The sequence below is a fragment of the Syngnathus scovelli genome, chromosome 12, assembly GCF_024217435.2.
Source record: "Syngnathus scovelli strain Florida chromosome 12, RoL_Ssco_1.2, whole genome shotgun sequence".
NCBI classification, from domain to species: domain Eukaryota; kingdom Metazoa; phylum Chordata; class Actinopteri; order Syngnathiformes; family Syngnathidae; genus Syngnathus; species Syngnathus scovelli.
In genome coordinates, this window is record NC_090858.1 from 407880 (window position 1) to 427500 (window position 19621).

Here is a 19621-nt window from a genome sequence, read left to right on the forward strand (position 1 = left end):
ATAATTGAGGTGACAGGATGAGAGACGTGGTGAAAGACGGACGGACGGACGGACGGACGGCTGTGATGAGTGCGCCGAGGAGGCTTGCATAGATGGATTACGGATAACAAATTGTACTCACTTATAATTTAATTTCATTCTGTTCACAAACTCAAGAAACAATCATGATTGCACAACAACTTTGTTTTTGCTGACTAATGGGAATGTTCAATATATAAGACAAAACAAACAACAAAGCACTAATAATGTAAACATCCATGATATAGTTTGTATGGGGTCCCCAAAGAGTCAAGTACGGCACGACTACCACCTACCTGGCTGCCTGGCTGGCCTGCCTGGCTGGCCAGCCTGGCTAGCCAGCCTGGCTGGCCAGCCTGGCTGCCTGGCAGGAACATGCTTCATTCACACTGACGGCTTTGAGTGTTTATTTGATTGCTGAGCGTAACAACACCATTGAGCTCATATCAAACGGAACATTGTTCACTGACAAATGCTTTGCGATTCTGGACAGGACATTAGAAGCGTCACCTGTAGTATATGGGCTTCACTAAATGTTTACAGATATGATCACATTTGTTTGCAATAAAGAGGAACAACTAGCACAGATACTACTTTTCAGACGCCACATCATTTGGACAGCACAGCAATACACTACGGTACACCGAGGTAAAAGGACTACTGTGATCTTGCGGTGCGAGAGAAGTTGGTGACCTTGGGGAAAGGAAGCTTTGGGATCAGGATGCTCAAGAAAATTCACCTGCGTGCCACAAGGTAGAGGGCAAAAGACTGCCGGCATCAGAGAGGGAGGAGATGAGAAAGAAGCACAAGGTTGCCCTCAGTGGCGAGCAGCAGACTCCCTGGGATAAAACTCGGCCAATGTGCTCTGAGGGATCCTCTTCAGCATCTCCTTGGGGAAGATACGGAGCAGCTGCCAGCCGATGTCCAAGGTTTCGTACACCGTCCTGTTGTCGTACGGCCCTGAGGGAGGGACACGCATTGTTGGGATTTTTAGAAAGGTGTGTTTTTGGGCAACCCAAGGGGTTACGTTGATTTAGGTCAGGCATGTACGTGTGTGTGTGTGTGTGTGTGTGTGTGTGTGTGTGTGTGTGTGTGTGTGTGTGTGTGTGTGTGTGCGCGCGTGCGTGTGTGTGTGTTCTGTGCGTGCGTGTGCGTGCGTGTGTTCGGGCAGCCAAAGGGGTCCGTTTGCTCTACACACGGTGGAAGCAACTCACCCTGGGCAATGAAGTTCTTTTCAAATTTCTGTAGGAACTCAAGGTAGAGCAGATCATCGGAAGTGAGGGCTTCTTCTCCCACAACAGCCTTCATGGCTTGAACATCTTTGCCAATAGCATAGCAGGCATACTAAAAATGGGACAGTCAATGAAAAGAAAAAGAATCATGGAGGGGAAAATGGCTCGTCAGTCAGTCAGTCAGTCAGTCAGTCAGTCAGTCAGTCAGTCAGTCAGTCAGTCAGTCAGTCAGTCAGTCAGTCAGTCAGTCAGTCAGTCAGTCAGTCAGTCAGTCAGTCAGCACCAAAATACTCTTCAATGAAGTAATTGTACCCGCTTGGACATACTACTTGTAACATGGATATATAGAGCGTTACCAGCTGGTTGGAGACATCAGCGTGGTCCTTCCTGGTCATACCCTCTCCAATGGCTGACTTCATCAGACGGGACAAAGAGGGCAAAACATTGATGGGCGGGTAGATCTGCAAGACAAGCATATTTGGAATATCAGTTCAAGAACACTTGACTTCAAACCTTTTTTGGCGAGCCTACCTGACGGTTGTGCAGCTGCCTGTCCACGTACACCTGACCCTCAGTAATGTATCCCGTCAGATCAGGAATCGGATGGGTGATGTCTTTCAAAGGGGGAACAGGACATGTGTTTCACCATGGAATACATCAACACACTAGGCATTTTCATCATATCCAGCTCATGGTGTCATAAAGACTTTGGAGCAACAAAGCCAAATATAGAAGATGAAAATGGATCACAGTAGCCATTTTGACAACCTTCACTCTGAATCAAGTGCCCGAGAAGGGCTGGGAAGCCAGCCGTGTTGGACTAAAGGTTAACACACTCACCCGCCTGTAATGCTGTAATGGGGACCTACTCTTCAACGAGATAGGAGTGTGCAGTTGCTATGGTAACTTCAGAAATATTCAAGCCCATTTCCAGTTCGTACATTTTTTTACATTTCATTGGTTTCATTCCCAAACAAGTAACCCATACAACAACACACTTTCGACACAAAATTTGAACCATGAAGGTCCTTGAATGAAGGAGGAAAAGAAGAAAAAAAAAAAAGGGCAAAGATAGACACACACTTGGACTCTGGGACTCATTTCTCAAAGCTCACTTTTTGGATCTATAAGCTTTTGTTTAAGGATTGACAACTGGTACCGTCATTGGGCATTGTGAGAATGGGGATTTGGGTGATGGAGCCATTCCTCCCCTCGATTCGTCCCGCACGTTCATAGATGGTGGCCAAGTCGGTGTACATGTAACCAGGGAAGCCTCGACGTCCGGGCACCTCTTCTCGAGCAGCGGACACCTTTAAGGTGGAGAAAAGGCTTGTTTGGTAGTAGGAAGTGAGAGGGCCACATAAAAACAAAAACACACACACAGAAAAAAAAAACCTACCACCAAGCGTTATCCAATCTGGATTTGAGTCACAATGACAGGAAAAGAAATTGAAATGTAATTCTCAAGATGAACAATTTGACGCGTTGTGTCTTTTCAATCTTTTTAAAATGCGCATCTTCATTTCGAGACAATGAGGTGACGACACTGGCAAATAGAACAAAACCCCAGAAAGTGAAATGAAACCTCCATAAGATTAGGGAAAGGGGGAAATGAACTTTGAGGCTGGAAACCTTATTATGAGCTGAGAGTGACGAGGAAAACTACTGCTGCTTACTGCTTCCCGTTAACCCTTTTCTTTTCTTTTCTTTTCTCTCCTTTTCTTTTCTTTTCTCTCCTTTTCTCTCCTTCTCTCCTTTTCTCTCCTTTGCTTTTTCTTGCAAGTCCGATCCTTGCTCCTCACCCTTTTGTATCCTTTGAGGCTGCGCAGTTTGCTTTTCAATACGCTGGCAGCACAATTGCAGGCTTTAATGGTTCATTTGTGATGACCGCAACCTTGGAGTCTGTACTCAGCTAGCTAAGAGTTGAATTGCACGATGTGTCGTCGTTGGCAACATACAAAGAGCCTGGAGGAAACTAACATAACGTATTGCTATTCAGGCGTGTAAAGGTTGAGCCTTCAATTGACACGCGTATTTAGTCCTCATCCCCAACATCAGCCTGTAAACGGCTTGGATTTCCTTTCCCCCTCGGCTCTCAATTCACTTGACTTTGGAACCATTTGTATGAATAGATTTAAGACTCGCCGTCTTGAAACACAATGGCAACATTTGGCCCCGTGATTTCCCTCTTCAAGCGGAGACTCTCAGCTTTCATTTGCGTTGACCGCCAACCATTTTCGAGCCACGAATTGCACGTTGGTTTACAATCTGAATTCAAAAGAATAGTTTCCATGTACTACATTTGTATCCATCCATTTTCTATACTGCTTATCCTCGTCGGGGTGTGCCGGATGGAGCTTATTTCTATATGGAGCATGTCACCATGAAAAGAAAAGAAAAGAAAAGAAAAGAAAAGAAAAGAAAAGAAAAGAAAAGAAAAGAAAAGAAAAGAAAAGAAAAGAAAAGAAAAAAATGGATATCAGCCAGCCGCCAAAGATGCGTTTACCTCTCTCAGAGCCTCAGCGTAGGAGCTCATGTCGGTGAGGATGACCAGGACGTGTTTCTCACACTGGTAGGCCAGATATTCTGCTGTAGTCAATGCCAGGCGAGGAGTAATGATACGTTCGATCCTAATTGGTAAGAAAGAAGAAACTTAACACTGCGTCGCTGCAGCTCGTAAATCCAATCCAAACGAGTCTTACGTGGGATCGTTAGCCAGGTTCAAGAAAAGACAAACGTTGTCCATTGAGCCATTTTCTTCAAAATCAGACTTGAAGAAACGAGCAGTTTCCATGTTGACCTGGGGGCGAAATGGACAAATGGCTTTTACTGGACTTTAAAATCAAACCCTCCGTCCGTGAATCGTCACACTCCGTGGATGGAGATGCGTCGTATTTGACTGCATCCCGAATTTCCACAATTTTGACGCACGCCTCCAACCCCTCGGACAAAATGCAGGTGAACCCATGAAAAAGGTGTTGCTGTTTATCTGCTTATGATCTTTTGTTCATTCACAATCAATAAGAAGTTCACTTTGATATGCACATGGCTCTTTCATTTCAAACGGGAGCCCACGTTATCCTTTAAAACGCATGGAAAATACAAGACCTGTTGCAAAAGCAGCAACAAAAAACACCAACTCTAGTTTGGATGTGAAACTGCACTTCCAAGTATCACGTGCTGAGAAAAGGTAAACGACGACACAAGCGATTCATAATAAAGGGCACCTAGCATTTTTGGATGGATTACGACGACGCAGCTGTTGTTTTCAAACATGAAATGAATGCATTAGGTCCGGAAGAATGTGACTCGCCACATTGCAGAAAACATGGAAATCTTTTATCAAGGACATTCGTTGCACTCGCCAGGAAATGTAACTCACAAAAACGACTTATGCTTATTTGCAAAGGATGTGACTTAGCGAAGCGGGGGGGTTGGACGGCGGATTCAGCAAGTGAAGCAAATTGGGACTTTGGTAAAGGTCAACCTGTCACAAAAGGCAGGCAGGCGGGCGGGAGGGAGGGAGGGAGGGAGGGAGGGACGAGAATTTGATACTGGCGGGATGGCAGTGTTAAGAGTCTCTTGAATTAGTAACCTCTACGTGGTGGGAGGATATGCTCAGAGGTGCAGAAGTAACAAGAAGGACTGAAAGGTTAATGAATAAAAGACTGAAAGCAGGCTGGGAGAAAGGACATTTCAGGGTTAAGAGCTGGATTAGCGCCACAGATGCGCGCATGATAGAAAATACGTCGGATGGATGGATGGATGGATGGATGGATGGATGGATGGATGGATGGATGGATGGATGGATGGATGGATGGATGGATGGATGGATGGATGGATGGATGGATGGATGGATGGATGGATGGATGGATGGATGGATGGATGGATGGATGGATGGATGGATGGAGCGATGGATGGAGCGATGGATGGAGCGATGGATGGATGGATGGATGGATGGATGGATGGATGGATGGATGGATGGATGGATGGATGGATGGATGGATGGATGGATGGATGGATGGATGGATGGATGGCTGGAGGGATGGATGGATGGAGCGATGGATGGATGGAGCGATGGATGGATGGATGGAGCGATGGATGGATGGAGCGATGGATGGATGGAGCGATGGATGGATGGAGCGATGGATGGATGGATGCTTACCCCCATGGCCGCAAACACAATGGCAAAGTTTTCCGAGCTGTAGTCCATCACATCCTTGGACTTCTGCACCAGGCCAGCTTGCCGACAGATCTGGGCTGCAATCTTAACAAATGTGTTTGGAGTGTCATTATAAAAAAACAAAAACAAAATCCACAATTGATTTTTCCAGACAAAAATTCATTTGAAACCATGTCATCAGCCGGCCGGCCAGCCAGCCAGCCAGCCAGCCAGTCAGCCACTCCTTTGTAGAAGGAGCAAAGAGGAATTTTCTGCTTTTCACCTAATGTGTGTTGATCCGGCCGGCCGGCCGGCCCTAACCCAGCCACTCCTTTGTAGAAGGAGCGAAGAGGAATTTTCTGCTTTTCACCTAATGTGCGTTGATCCGGCCGGCCCTAACCCTAACCTCTCCATGCACCCGAGGGGTAAGCAGGCACCTGGTCCATAGAGCAACCCCCACCACAACATGAATGACCTACGTGACTTGTACTTAATGAAATAAGCAGCCAGGATTTCACAGCTGGCACGACAAGTGGGTCATCATTAGGAGCTGTGTTTGTTTGACCAATTCTACAGTAGGACCCTTTTGATCAGCCAATTAGGAAGGCTGAATGAGATTACACATGGCAGCAGGCAGCTGCACTAGCGGCCCTTTTCAATACAATCATCATTCAAGAAAGTGATGCTATTGTGTTCGTTCTCCCGATTGCACATGCCTACCTTGAAATTTGACAGTCACCTGCTGATCTCCAAAATGTATTGGAATGCAAATATGTTCAAACAAATGCTACTTGCAAATACATTGGAACAAACGCTACTGGCAAATACGTCGCGCAATGCGGGACACGCAAATACGCATTTGCAAGAACGTTACTGGCAAATAGGTTCCAGAAGCACGGCTTTAAGCACCGACAGCCCGGATCTGCGTGCGTGTGCGCGTGCGTGCGATCTCACTTCGTTGTGGGGCAAGCCGGCTGCGGAGAAAATGGGGATCTTCTGTCCTCTGGCAATACTGTTCATTCCGTCGATGGCAGAGATGCCGGTCTGGATCATTTCCTCCGGGTAGATACGGCACTGAGGATTGATAGGCTGACCTGGAGAGGAAACACGGAGCTTTGCCAAAAGAGCTTTCGTACAAGCTAAGCTACATGGAGCGCTCATTGACTGCGAGTAGAACTATCGAGGAAATGCATGCAGGTACCCATAATGTCCAAATAGTCTTCAGCCAGAACACTGGGTCCACGATCAATAGGTTTGCCTGAGCCATTGAACACGCGCCCTGAAAAAGACAAGGAAATTGACACAGAGGTGAAAAACCTAGTCTTTGCTATCCACAAACATTTCAAGTATGAATTGATGAGCTAGCTGGCTTTTTTTTTCTTCCTCGTACCAAGCATATCTTCGGAAACGGGTGTGCGCAAGATATCGCCAGTAAACTCGCAGGCTGTCTTCTTGGCATCGATGCCTGATGTTCCCTCAAACACCTGAAGAGACGTAACGTCGCACTTTGTCAACATACCGTTGTCCAAAATGTGAGCGCTTGTACATTGTTACTGAAGTTTGCCTCTTGTTTGTTTCACACACATCTCTCTCGCTTGTTCTTGCTCCATGACGGATGCTTGTGTCTCACCTGAACAACTGCCTTGCTACCAATCACCTCCAGCACTTGACCGCTCCTTTTTGTGCCATCGGGTAAGGTCAGGTGTACTATTTCAGCATATCTGGGGAACTAGTTGGAAAAAAAAAAAAGGATCATACACAGTTGCCGTATTAAAAAACACTGACCTCACTCCAAACAATCACACAGGCGCATTCCATAGGCTGCTGAAGTATTTTACAATTTGAAGTGCAAGTTTTACACAGAAAGTACATGTGATCAATAGATTGCGATGATGAGCCATCAAAAGAGCAGGTTCCTATCCTATGTGAATAAAGCAAACATGTAGAACAGTAGAGGTTGCCTCACCTTGACATGATCCAGAATCACTAAGGGTCCGTTCACTCCTGACACTGTAGAATAAGCTGAAAGACAAGATCAAAAACACAGTTCATTTTTCTCATTCAAGTGTCAGTCAACTACAAGCAATATCATTATGACTGTATTCACATTTACAAGCTACCAATCAACTTGCTGGCACTAATTCCACGGAATAATCACACGTTGACCTTTAACTGGAAGATCCGCAGAGCTTTGTGCATGACATGCTCCGGGTCCAAATGTCAAAGGCAGGCAAATGGAGAAAATTCACTTGTCTGCCCTGACCATGAAGGCCATGGACAATTACATTGACACAAGGCGGCCGGCTAGCTAGCTGGAAGCCGGCTGGCCGGCTGAGCATCTTCAAAAAAAGAATGGCTCGTCACTAAAGAAAATCACGAGTAAATTATACAACCGCGGCTCCAACACAAATGGAATCAAAAATGCGGGGGGTGGTAATAATAACCACATTTCCAACTTGCCAAAACATGTCAAGAGATACAGATACAGCAAAAGTACATACTGGCTGGTGATGACAATAATAAATAATAATAATCACAAAATTGCTTGACGTAATTACATAGAAAGCTTTTGGCAATCTGTACATTTACAGCATCTTAATGGCACATCCAGTAAAGGTGAAGTCCATTTTAGGACAAATATGCATTTCCACTTTCAGTATAGCCATCCATCATGCACAACTCCCTTCTAAAAGTATGGATTGAAATTTCACGTAGACTGAAAAGAATTTGTTTTGCCACCAAAAGATCAACACAAGATAAGGTTAGGTTTTTTTTTTTCTCTCCATTTTTTTGTCCTGTACAATTTGATTCATAGATTTATTGTAAGTGATGGGAAAAATAAGCGGTGTACATTCTTAGAATGAATGAATGGGCCGGTTAATCGTTTTTCTTCCATCAAATATCGACCTCAGAAATTCACAAACGCATTGCTGTCCATCGTTTTGTTTTACCAGATTTTTTTTCTTAAGTGATGCCTTCAATAACACGCGTGTGAATACAGCAAGTTGATTGTAGTCTGCCCGAAAATCTTAAATGGCTTCTTATCCTTGGGGGGCAAAGTGTTGTTAAGATTGATTGATTCAAGTGTTTTGAAGATTGGTTTCTTTTGATTTCGTGTGGCGTTGTGGTGGCGTTTGTGCAGAACTTTTGAATATGTAGCTGTACTTTTAGAATAAAAACATCACCAAGGCAAAAAAAAAAAAAAAAAAAGTGAAGGTGGCTTTCTCTCACTTGATAACAATCACCATAAGTGAATGGACCATATATTTACGAGTTGTGAAGTAGCAACAATTGCCATTAGGTTTGGCAAACTTTCTCCACCCTTCTTTTCGACTGAAGTTCAAGTGCGGCGTGGCGTGGCGTGGCGTGGCGTGGCGTGGCGTGGGGGTGTTGGCTTGGCATGCAAGCGCAGTGTGGGTCACCCTGCAGCCTGTTCAACTGCCAAGCCCTTTGTGAACAAAGATGTTAATTGGTCCTAATCTGCCACTAGAGGCTGTTTTGCTAGCCTGACCTCGCACCCTGAAGGACACCTTGGTGTGAAATACTGAAGAGGCTATACAAGTGCCAGAGAAAAGAGACACGTAGCATTCCAACACAATTCAATTTTCAAGCTAAAAAGCGGAGTCGGGGGGGGGGGGGGGGCAAGGTTGGAGCCGGCCGGCTGCGATGGGATGGGATGGGGCGCCAATGTTCCAACAATAAATGAGCGCAACAAAGCAGTGGCTGCTGTGATGTGCACCTTGAAATTCGCAACTATTCCCACAGCCCTGCTCAAAGTGGGAATGTTAATTGCCTGCCAAATCAACACATTTGCATGACGACATTCACTGCAAGAGCCAAATATCTGGTTTGCAAAGGAAAATGAATACAGCCATCCCTCGCCACTTTGCGCGTCACCTTTTGCGGACATGCCGGCTGGCTTTTTAATGTCGCCGTCAAATCGGTAGGAATGACTCGATGCATGTAGTACTACGCATTGACTGTGGATGACGACGACGACGACGACATCAGGGCTACGGCGACTGCTACGTGATGCTAAATCTCCCTTTGGTTTAGAACCAACCAACAAACCAAGCAAGACCGTCAAAATGGAGTGAAAAGCAGGAAGTGGAGTCATGGAATGGGGGATTTTTGGCCACAAGTCACAAGTTGACGACTTCCTGTTCTTTCTGACAAAAATAAGACAGACAGACGGGTGGACGTCTGCACAAGAGGTTCTTGAAGAGCAAGTTTGCTCATTAGAATACAAATGAGGCAAGTTTTGGATGGAAATGACAGACGAGGCTTTCAATTATCACCGCGACTAATTAAATGTTCACAAAAGCTGCACTGTGCCTTGCTCTATGTCTTTTCATTGCGCTTGATGTCAGAATGCAGCAAAGGCTAAAACAAAGGCCACCATTTCATGGACTAATAGCTTTTGTCTTGTTTGACACCAGAGAGACAAAAGCCTGCAGAAAGAAAAGACGCAGTACGATGGAAAAAGGTCCTCATTTGGTGCCTTTTCAAACGTTGCCTAAAGCATTGATCTTATGAACTGTGTGACATGCGCGCCCGCATTCATGTTGAGCTGTTGTCATTTGCTTCAAAGTAGCGGCAGCGGCGGCGGCGGCAGCATTTGCCGTCACCGACAGAGACATTGGGTGCCACAACTTTAGGAATTGCGCTAGGTCGTTTGCAATGAGTGGCTTAGCCTATAGATGTTTGGCCTTGGGCTAGGCTTAGTATATCTCACCTATCGCTGACCTTGAGACTCTCCCAGACCATGTCCACAGGGAAAAAGTTTGGAAACAAATCAAGTGTGGATGGCAATTTTTTTTTCTACGCAGAGAGTATATTTGACTTTTTTTTTGTTTTTTTATGGTATTTGTAAAGTTCCTTGAGCACAATACAGTGTAGATAAAAGCATTCCGTTTGCCATTTACCACAGCAAAAAGCTTCATTTTAAAAAAAGCAACGATGCCTGGCAAACAAAACAAAACAAAATCCAAGAAACGGCGGCGGTGAACACTGTGCTGTTAGGCCTAAGCTGGGATAATACTGTGGCAATTTTTGTTAGCGCATTCAGGAAACAAAGCTTTCGTGCCGTTTGATTTCTCGAATAGGCCGACAACAAAAAATAGATACGGGACAGCAAATTGGAAGGAGTCTCTTGCAACTGTAAATGGAGCCTTTTACATCAGCTCCCCATCTTTAGTCCAAGGCCAGTGAACGGATGCAGCTAATCAGAAAGACTGCGGCAAGCTCATGTAGCAGTTCAAATATGCTTCACAAAAAAACGTCTTGGCAGCAGAATTACAGCATTTCACATTGTTAGGGCTAAGTACAAGGGCTGCATTCCAAAATACCCTTGTCCTCGCACTAAGATGGGCCAAGGTCCATTAAGTCATTTTCTTCTCATTCTCCAAGAGGCTTTTAGTTTATACATACAGTACTTGCCTCTCTGACATAAAGGTACACGAAAACAACAGAACATCATCATGGTGTTGTGTGGTGAAAGCAATGTTAGGGAACAGAGGTTGCTTTCAAAAAAACGAATCCAACAACATTCATAGCAGTAATGCACCATTGGAGAATTCATCATCCGCGGCAGGGCTGTGCAATTCATCTCCATTGTGATCACGACGCTCCATGATGAGCATAATTGTTCCAAAGATTGCTCATATGCAATAATAGTCAGTGCACGCTTTGTGTACACAAAGAACTCATGCTTAAATGTATGTTGACACTTCTTTTCTTTTCTGTTCTGTTCTTTTCGTATTTTACAATAACAAACATGACACATGAGTGAGTCGAGTCATGAATGCGGCAAGCGTCTCCAACGAGTCCACGATTCACGTGACCTTCGCTCGTGATCGTGTCACATGACAAATCCTCATCGTTTGCTCTTCGCCAAGCGTACGGGGTTCTGCCGAGTTTCCCGGAGAATATGCTGATGTGCAAACATTTTGACAGGCGAGCCATGTCACAAGCACCGTTGATCGAAATCATTCCAGAAATCGCCTCAGCGGCGGCCACCCCCACCGGAGCTTTACAGCATGACTTGCAGGCCAAAGACTGGAGTGCAGTCGTCCCGACAACAAATGCCAATAGAAACATTTTCAACCCTTGTCTTAATAGCGACCATTTAGCGAATGCGAGAATGACATCTCGCCAAAATAAGCCACGTTAGCCACCTTTAGCAATAGCTTACGAGGTAACTTCACATTTTTGCTACTTGATACGAATGACACTTTTGGAAATTGAATTGAAGGCAGTGAGTCAAAGGACACATTTGATACAGCTGCAACGTGATATTAGATTTCAACAGCTATTGGGGTGAATTTTCGGTAGCAACATCAGGATATATACATATATATTTACTCTCTTCTGCCATCTGTGTTAGCCTATAGCTACGCTAGCTAGCAGCTCGAAGCAGCGTACTTAGCCTCGGTTGAGAGATGTAATTCCTGGTCACAGCTTGAGTGTGCGTCCTCGCTGCCGCCGCCGCTGCTGCCAAGCCGTTGTCCATCGCCCGGTTTGCCACCAATGTTGCCATTGCGGGATTGATTGACGACAAGTTGACAACGAGAAGGTTCTTCGGTGATTTTAGCTAGCCGGGCCGGTGCTGCACAAGCCAGATGACAGCGGTCATATGACTGACTGACTAAGCGGATGACGACGGTGGCGGAAACCCAGTTGAGCGCTGAGCTCTGAGCGCTGAGCTGCGATGCGCCGCCGCCGCACGCACTGCTTTTAGGCGTCACCGAGTCTCTGCAAGAAGAATTTAATGCTAAACAAACAAAAGCATTCACCAAATAATTTGACCAAAGAAACTTTTTCTTTTGGCCCCTTGGTTGGCCAGTATTTTCCAAGTTTAGTTTTTGCATTATTATAAATGTGGCTGTTTTCATACCAACAGCAGCACAAAACGGCCATTTTTTAAACTATGCCAAGCAGTGGATGTGTATATAAAAAAAAAAAAAAAAAGTTGTCCAGCCCGCCTACACAAAGAGTTGGACACCTCGTCCAGCTCGACTTCAAATGGGCACAAACCTAGTGCCCAGAGATTGATTTTATCTTGTACCTCTCATGTCAGTGAGGTGCAAGGTACCTGGAAGTGTTGTCGGTCACTTTATGGAACATTCTTCATCTGTACATGAGCTAAAATATGTGTTTGAAGATGATTGAACCATGGCCCCTACCTAACTAGCACTTCTGCTGGCAGGCAGGCAGGCAGCCACACATCATGCATATAACACCAAAAAAAAGCACTACAAAACTGAAGAGGCAAGCACTGCCAGGTTGAGGCTGATGCTAGTCCCTTGAGAGCTCATTCAAACATTTCAGGATGCATGCAAAAATAGACAAATAATGCAAGTGAAGGACTTGTGCCTACACAAGCTGCGCCCTCGTTTTCTAAATACGTACCTGTTGTCTCCACTCTTTCATGATGAGGTCAAAGGGGTTGGATCTCCTCCCGGATGCGTGAAGCTGTATTTTACAACCGTACCAATGCAAACAGCTGATCCTTTTCCATTTTTCCATGACTATTTTCTACGAAGCTTGTAACCAATGTTCCCTTTGTGCGTCAACAACAAATGCATGAAAGAAAGCGCTTCAAAATTCAAATCTTTTTTTATGACGAATAATTGATGAAAATCTCAATAATAAGAAAACATTGGGATTGATTTGATTTTCGTGATATACCAATTGAGTTGGGTAGCGTATAAGAAAAAGCTGCCTTTGCAACGACACCCTGCAATGTGATTCTTGGTCACTTGGAGTCTGGCAGCCTGAAGAATTCATTCCACATTCTACTTGTAGATGCAGTCAATGACTGAATAGATGGTCTTTGACATGCTTGAAAACGTCATATCGCAGGTCCGCTAATGAATAACAACAGCAGATTGTGCGGGTCACAGAACACCCCTGGCTTCCATATCAAACAAAAGCCTGCCTATTTATAGGCTTGAAATCTGGATGAATTTATTTCAACAATGGACCTCCTACAATGACTGATATGTTTGCCAATGAATATAATTGCTCAGCCAAGCTCCCTTGCTATTGAATGTACTACCTGTATGCTGGAAGTCAAAAAGGATTCCAATGAAAGTGACACTTTTGTGTACAACTTTAAACGAACCAAGCTGCGACTAAAAAAGATAGTATCAAATACCTAAACACGAGTCATAGCTTGGCACACCAAATAGATTTGCCCTACCCAACCAGGATGATCCTTGTTGTTATTATTATTTTGTCAGCTCGCAGGACATCAAGCATGAAACAGAAGAAGAAAAATAATGTTAGAGCGCCGATATTCTCATTTCTTTTTAGGCATCTGTTTATTCATGAGGGCGGGCGGGCGGAACACTGCTTCCAATGTCTTTGTCTATGTCTAGCATGTCTTGGGAATGTGGGAGGAAAGCCACGCAGGCACGACGAGAACACGCAAACTCCACACAGGGAGGGAGGCCTGAGCCGGAATCGCAGCCTGCTCCAGTCCACTCAGCTCGGAGGCGGGCGGGCGGGCGGGCGGTCGTGTTAACCGGTGAGGCAGACATGTTAACCGGTGCTCCGTCATGCCGCCTTAAAAGACAAATGATGGAATTTATTATCGACTCAATGTTCATGTTTTTGTTCAATCGACATGTCTACAATTTTAGCGGCAACCCAACAAAGCTCAAGTAATAATTCAAGCGATGTAAATGTCATACTTTAATTGGGCTTTCTGCTTTACAAATCCAGAAAGTGGATCATCTCTGAGCATTTGCACTTGTTTGATAACTTAATGGGATTCATTTGTTTTGAAAAAAGCGGGCTAATAAAGCGAGCGACGCAGCACGTTGTTTCCCCTCCGCACATGAAGACAAAAAAAGGAGCTTCTTTGAAATATTTTTTCAGTGCAATGACCTCACGATTACTCTTGCAAGGGGGGTGTGAGTACATTAGCGCTGACACGCAAGGCTCGAGAAAGAAAGAAAGAAAGAAAGAAAGAAAGAAAGAAAGAAAGAAAGAAAGAAAGAAAGAAAGAAAGAAAGAAAGAAAGAAAGAAAGAAAGAAAGAAAACAAGTCAGGTTGTGACCTCTCTTTCCTCAGCTTGAATACTCTGAGGACCATGTGACGAGAGAAAATGTGTTGGTGGTCTGCTCCTATGACTGCCCCCCATGTCGACCCCACCACCCCAAAACGCACACACGCACACACACACACACTTTGAAAAAAACACATATCTTCATCCTAATTGGGCTTAGGGTGAAGGAAGAGAATAGGTGGGGGAGCTTTGGAGGATGGTTGGAGGGGTGTTAGGAAGCATACATAAATGCGACCTTCATTCCCTCATCCTCCTCCCAAGACAGATGGTGTCGAAACAAATGCTTTCCTTTATCTGAACCTAGAAGTGCGATCCTGAATAGTTTCCCTCTGACCAAAGTTCCTTCTTTTTTGCTGTATGGTATTAAGAGCAAAACAAATCAAATCAAATCAAATATTGCACGATACAGCGGAAAGAGTGTGTTGGCAGAATCCATCATGATCAAGAGCGCTGACCTTTTGAGCATTGAAAGATTGAAAAAATCGCCGTCGTACGTATCAAACCACCATGTATTAGATGAATGGGAAGATGAATTAAAAAAAAAAAAAAAAGGCAACGCATGTAGTCAAACAGAATGCCCGATTTACAGTATCTATCTATCTATATCTATATATATATCTATATATATATATATATAGTATATATATCCACATTTGTACTCCACGTTTGACAAATCTCACAGCACAGCACCAAATATCTTTTAACAGATTACTCAATTCATTCCTTCATCCTTGATTACCAGATAAAGGTACTAATAATGTCATCATTACAAAATGGAATAATTTACAATAAAATAACAACATACATCTCATTTGTTTCTGCCTGAATGGCCGCTAACGGGATTTCTTCAAGGCTGAGAAACCTTTTCCCATTTTGGTGCTCATCACAGCGAGCAGCACACTACTGGTGCCGGCCGGGTGAAGAGCAAGCGTTTTCTTACAGACTGACTATACAGCAAAAGCCACGCACAATGCTACTGAAATCACGGACGAGGAGGGAAAAATGATCAAACGGAAAGGTTAGCTACTGCAACTTGAGGACAAAAACGCCAGCCACAGATGTGTCGTGAAAAAAAGATTTCAGTCTTCAGAAGACAATCGCTTTTCTTTTGCTTGAAGTCAGCTTCTCACCAACCAATGAATATACTACAAGACACACTGACCGTGATTTGCTTCTGCTGGGGGCTTAGGGAGGAAAGGAGGGACAAAAATGGCTTCTTTCTCTTCTCTACAACTACTCACGCACGTGGTGGGTCTCGTTTGACCTAGCCAATACAATGAAAGAATATGACACAGTCAAGACACGCGTCTCTTGTATCTTTTGAAAGCCTATGCGGTGTGCGCTCCTCCAATTTTTCCAAGGAATACTTCAAGGTGTCGAGATTTGAAAAGAATCCCTTTGGAAATGGCCTCTCGAAATCACTCCTTCATCATAAACATTTTCAAAAGATATGGATCTAGATGATTAGCCGACATTTACAGAACACTGTGACGGAACAAAGACAGGTGAAGCCAAAAGCATACATATGAAAACAGTGCGTCAGTCCACAATCTTCTTCTCCATGGATTCTTTGCCATTGGTCCGCGAGTAGGGCTCAAAAGCTGAAGAGCTCAAATAGCGGGCCGAGAGTTCTTGCAGATTGCCGGCCAACGAACTGGCCACCGTCAGCGGGTTGGACGACATGCGGCTGGCCACGCCGCTGAGTAAGGAGGGCACGGGGAAGCCAAACAAGCCGTGAGCCGCCGCCGCCGCCGCCGAGCTCTGCAGCCCGGGCACCGTCCCGGAGCCGCTGACGGCGGGTAGAGTCGGGCTCCCGCCGCCGCTGCCGCTATTGCCGCCCATACTGATGGATGGGGGCCGCAGGGCAGAGCCCAAAGCGCCGCTCCCGCAGTGGGGCAAGATGCCCGGCAGGCCCGAGGGCGTGAGAAGCCGACCCTGCTCCAGCAATCTCAGGACACTGCAGGTCGCCGCCGTCTCCGACACCACTGAGCGCAGCTCCGAGTCTTTCCCCTGGTCTTTTTTCTGCTTGGTGCGCCGATTCTGGAACCAAACCTTTACCTGTAGACAAAACAAAAAAACAAAAAAAAAGGAATTCTTAAATATGCAAAGGATTGCAATACAAAAAAAGGACCATGGACATAGGGAACCCTACTTCTCCATCCATCCGTCCGTCCCTCGGTCAGTCTATCCATCCATCCGTCCGTCCGTCCGTCCGTCCGTCCGTCCGTCCGTCCGTCCGTCCGTCCGTCCGTCCGTCCGTCCGTCCGTCCGTCCGTCCGTCCGTCCGTCCGTCCGTCCATCCATCCATCCATCCATCCATCCATCCATCCATCCATCCATCCATCCATCCATCAGTCCATCCATCCATCAACCCAAACCCTGTGTCTGTAAATCTTTTTTTTATTTTTTTTAAAGTTGTATTTGCTGTAGACATAACTTGATATTGTTTTGGAGAGCTTGGCTGTAATGCAGGCTTGAATTTAAAAAAAAAAAAAAGAAACATAAAAACAAAATGTGTGTTTCTGCTGTTCATTTCTGGAATAGGTTTCAAAATATAGTGTGACAAAATCTATAAATCAGATGGATTATAAAGATTCCCAGTCCAGCCGTGTAGAAAGGGAATTTTTTTGTTTGTTTGCTAAGGGTTTACAAGTCACGCTTCTACATAAAACCATCTGCATTGAGGTGGATAAATATGTATACATATTAGGTGCTTAGCATTTTTGATTCCGCTCTTAACTAACCTTTGGCTCATACTCCTTTGAAGCTCACAGCCATGTAGAAATAAATCACTGCAGTGCAGTTGCTCCACAGCCATGCTGATTAAATACGTAGAAAATTAACTCGCGTGTTGTGTGGCTCATGAAAGGTGTTTTCTGGAGCGCCACTAATTAATTCCTTTCTCAATGCGACCAAAAGCATTTTTTTCAGCTATCAACAAAATCCCAGGTTATGCGCAATTGATGTATTTTATTTACAAGGTCGCATTAATCAGGTCGTGTAATGCACATACTGTACAGCGGAGCGGCGTGGATGTTCCACACGCATTAAAGGCCTCAACAAAGACCGTATAGTGCAGTTCTGTTCAAAGTCCGTCAAATGACATCGCAGACACGACAGATGAAGATTTTGCCTGCCGTTTGTCTTTACATCAGCAAATATTCAAGTACATCCATCATTGAAATCTAAAATAAATGAGGAGCCAGGACTTATTATAGTTAGTATAGTTAATATAGGAAATATTCGTTCGAGGAGTTGGTGAGGCACGGACAGACAATCTTGAAAGGTCCAGTCGCTCCAATCCAATCTATTTACTAATGTGTCAAGGAGCATAGTAAGTTCCAAAATATTTGTCGAATTTTTCTTGAGAGCTCTTTTTTGACCTTATCACGTTTTGTGTTTATTTCATTCTCGCGAATAAAACTTCCAAATATTCTTAAATCTGGTTAGACTGAAAATGCAAGTGAATCTATTTGTTGATGTGCCGCGTTGCAAAGCATTTATGGATTTTTTTGTCGTCACTGTATTCTAAACTGAGATCATATCGTGGTTTTTATAAATGCAATTATGAAAATGTACGCTTTTGTAAAAGTAACTCCAAAAAAATCATCCGTCAATCGCCAAACGTAATCATGTCATGTACATTTGTTATCGTAAAAATGATGATCCTTAACAACTAAAGACAAACACGCAATGCATTATTTTCTATTTGTCACGCGTGCCTTAACTCTGCTGCGAATCATCTCGTGTCCATTTGTGTATGCTCAAACATCTCAATTCAAATAAACTGCAGCAATGAATTTTGTTCTTCTTTTTTCGGAGGCTCACCAGTCAATAATTCTGAACTAGCGCAAGTGGCTCAAAGTCTGTAGAAATAAATATAAGGGGGTTGTCGAATTTTTGAAGGGAAGGATTCAGAAGATCCTTTATTTGTTATTTTGAAAGAGCTACTGTATTGTTCTTTTCCCCCCCTAACTGCTTAGTCCCAAAAGCCAAACATATTCGTCGTCATTATTCAGTTACCAAATGATTTGAAGCGTTTGACGTCAACAACGCTCTCTTTGTTACCTAAGTAAAGACCCTGTTGCTCAAAGCAAAAGGAAGAGTAAATGATGTTTGAGTCCACTTTGGAGATCACACGTCAAGGATAAGATGAGAATAGAAATGATTGATTCATGTAGCAACATGTGACTTATTTGGACTGAATGTTAATCCAATCATGTATGTCATTTGGTCACTGAGAAGTGACTCTGAGAAAGCGTGGCAAAAAAAAGAGAAAAGAAATCTGGATTTTGCCCTGCAGACTGCTGCAAAAAGGACTCAATCACCTTCGGCCATGCTAAATGGCACCGTTTATTAATTTTGCAAATTAATTAAAGATGAAGACCGACAAATAAGACTTGAGCTCGAAAAGGCTCCGAAGCCAGAAAACAGACTGGCTCGATGACTTCAAGTCCAAATCCTCCAAAGTTGAGCCGCTTTGAAATATGGTGTCAAACTCAAAAGTGCAAATGCAGTTCAGCCGCAGCGCCTGAACTTTAGCTGACCCCTTGACACATCCAAGTGAGAACGTCCGTCCACAATCTTTTCGTTTCATGCCGTCTTTCATCACCGTTGCCTCCAGCCGCAATGGAGCGCATGCATCCAAATGTCATTGCTCTATGAAGTATATTAAGAGGTCAAATGGATACTCGTCTAACCTTGACACACACACACACACGCACGCACACACACACATTGTGTGCGAACATTTTGCTTCCCGCATTTCTTTTTTAGAAAGGTTCTTAAAGCCGAAATCGTAAAGATCCACGGTGTAACAATGTGCCTGTGGAATCACAGAAAAGAAATCTAAAACTAAAATACGTCGGTGAATATTACATTCATCTTAATTGGTGCTTCTTTTGAATCTGCGCAGCCCATCGCACTGCACTCATCTTTTCTTCCGAATGGAAGGGCACTTACATTTACGGAAGCAAAAATACAAGCACAGTCAGAGTTGTTTGGCTAAATGTGATTTTCACACGAGATCACATTTGAAATACAGATGAAATGAAGCAACGTCTGAGGATAGCAAGGAGGGTCAAGCGTGGAGTCGTCCAGTGGCCAAGGGAAATGAAATTCAAATCAAGCAATTTC

General features: G+C 44.3%; 2 protein-coding genes across 5 annotated transcripts in view; both read right to left on the bottom strand.

Moving 5' to 3' along the window:
- Positions 1 to 111: 111 nt before the first annotated feature.
- On the bottom strand, positions 112 to 12103 carry atp6v1ba (ATPase, H+ transporting, lysosomal, V1 subunit B, member a). 4 transcript variants are annotated; one of them, XR_011087930.1, is made up of 15 exons: positions 11836 to 12103; positions 7379 to 7434; positions 7043 to 7141; positions 6803 to 6896; positions 6614 to 6691; positions 6367 to 6506; positions 5416 to 5517; positions 3953 to 4050; positions 3757 to 3880; positions 2410 to 2560; positions 1782 to 1864; positions 1607 to 1711; positions 1233 to 1362; positions 375 to 978; positions 112 to 314 (listed from the first exon to the last, which is right to left on the bottom strand). XR_011087930.1 is itself a non-coding variant. In XM_049735890.2 (14 exons), the coding sequence occupies exons 1-14, from the start codon at positions 11948 to 11950 to the stop codon at positions 836 to 838; spliced, it is 1518 nt and encodes a 505-aa protein (XP_049591847.1). In that variant the 5' UTR covers positions 11951 to 12103; the 3' UTR covers positions 112 to 835. The 4 variants fall into 4 exon arrangements, 1 of the variants encoding a protein (XP_049591847.1); XR_011087929.1 differs by having other exon boundaries at positions 112 to 322; XR_011087928.1 differs by having other exon boundaries at positions 112 to 322; positions 362 to 978.
- A 1993-nt stretch (positions 12104 to 14096) lies between these two features.
- Positions 14097 to 19621, bottom strand: part of vax1 (ventral anterior homeobox 1) — a 9983-nt gene continuing 4458 nt past the window's right edge. The window contains exon 3 of the mRNA XM_049735893.2: positions 14097 to 16543. Within this exon, the coding sequence (XP_049591850.1) occupies positions 16025 to 16543 (519 nt within the window). The 3' untranslated portion in view covers positions 14097 to 16024. The remainder of the gene's footprint in view (positions 16544 to 19621) is intronic.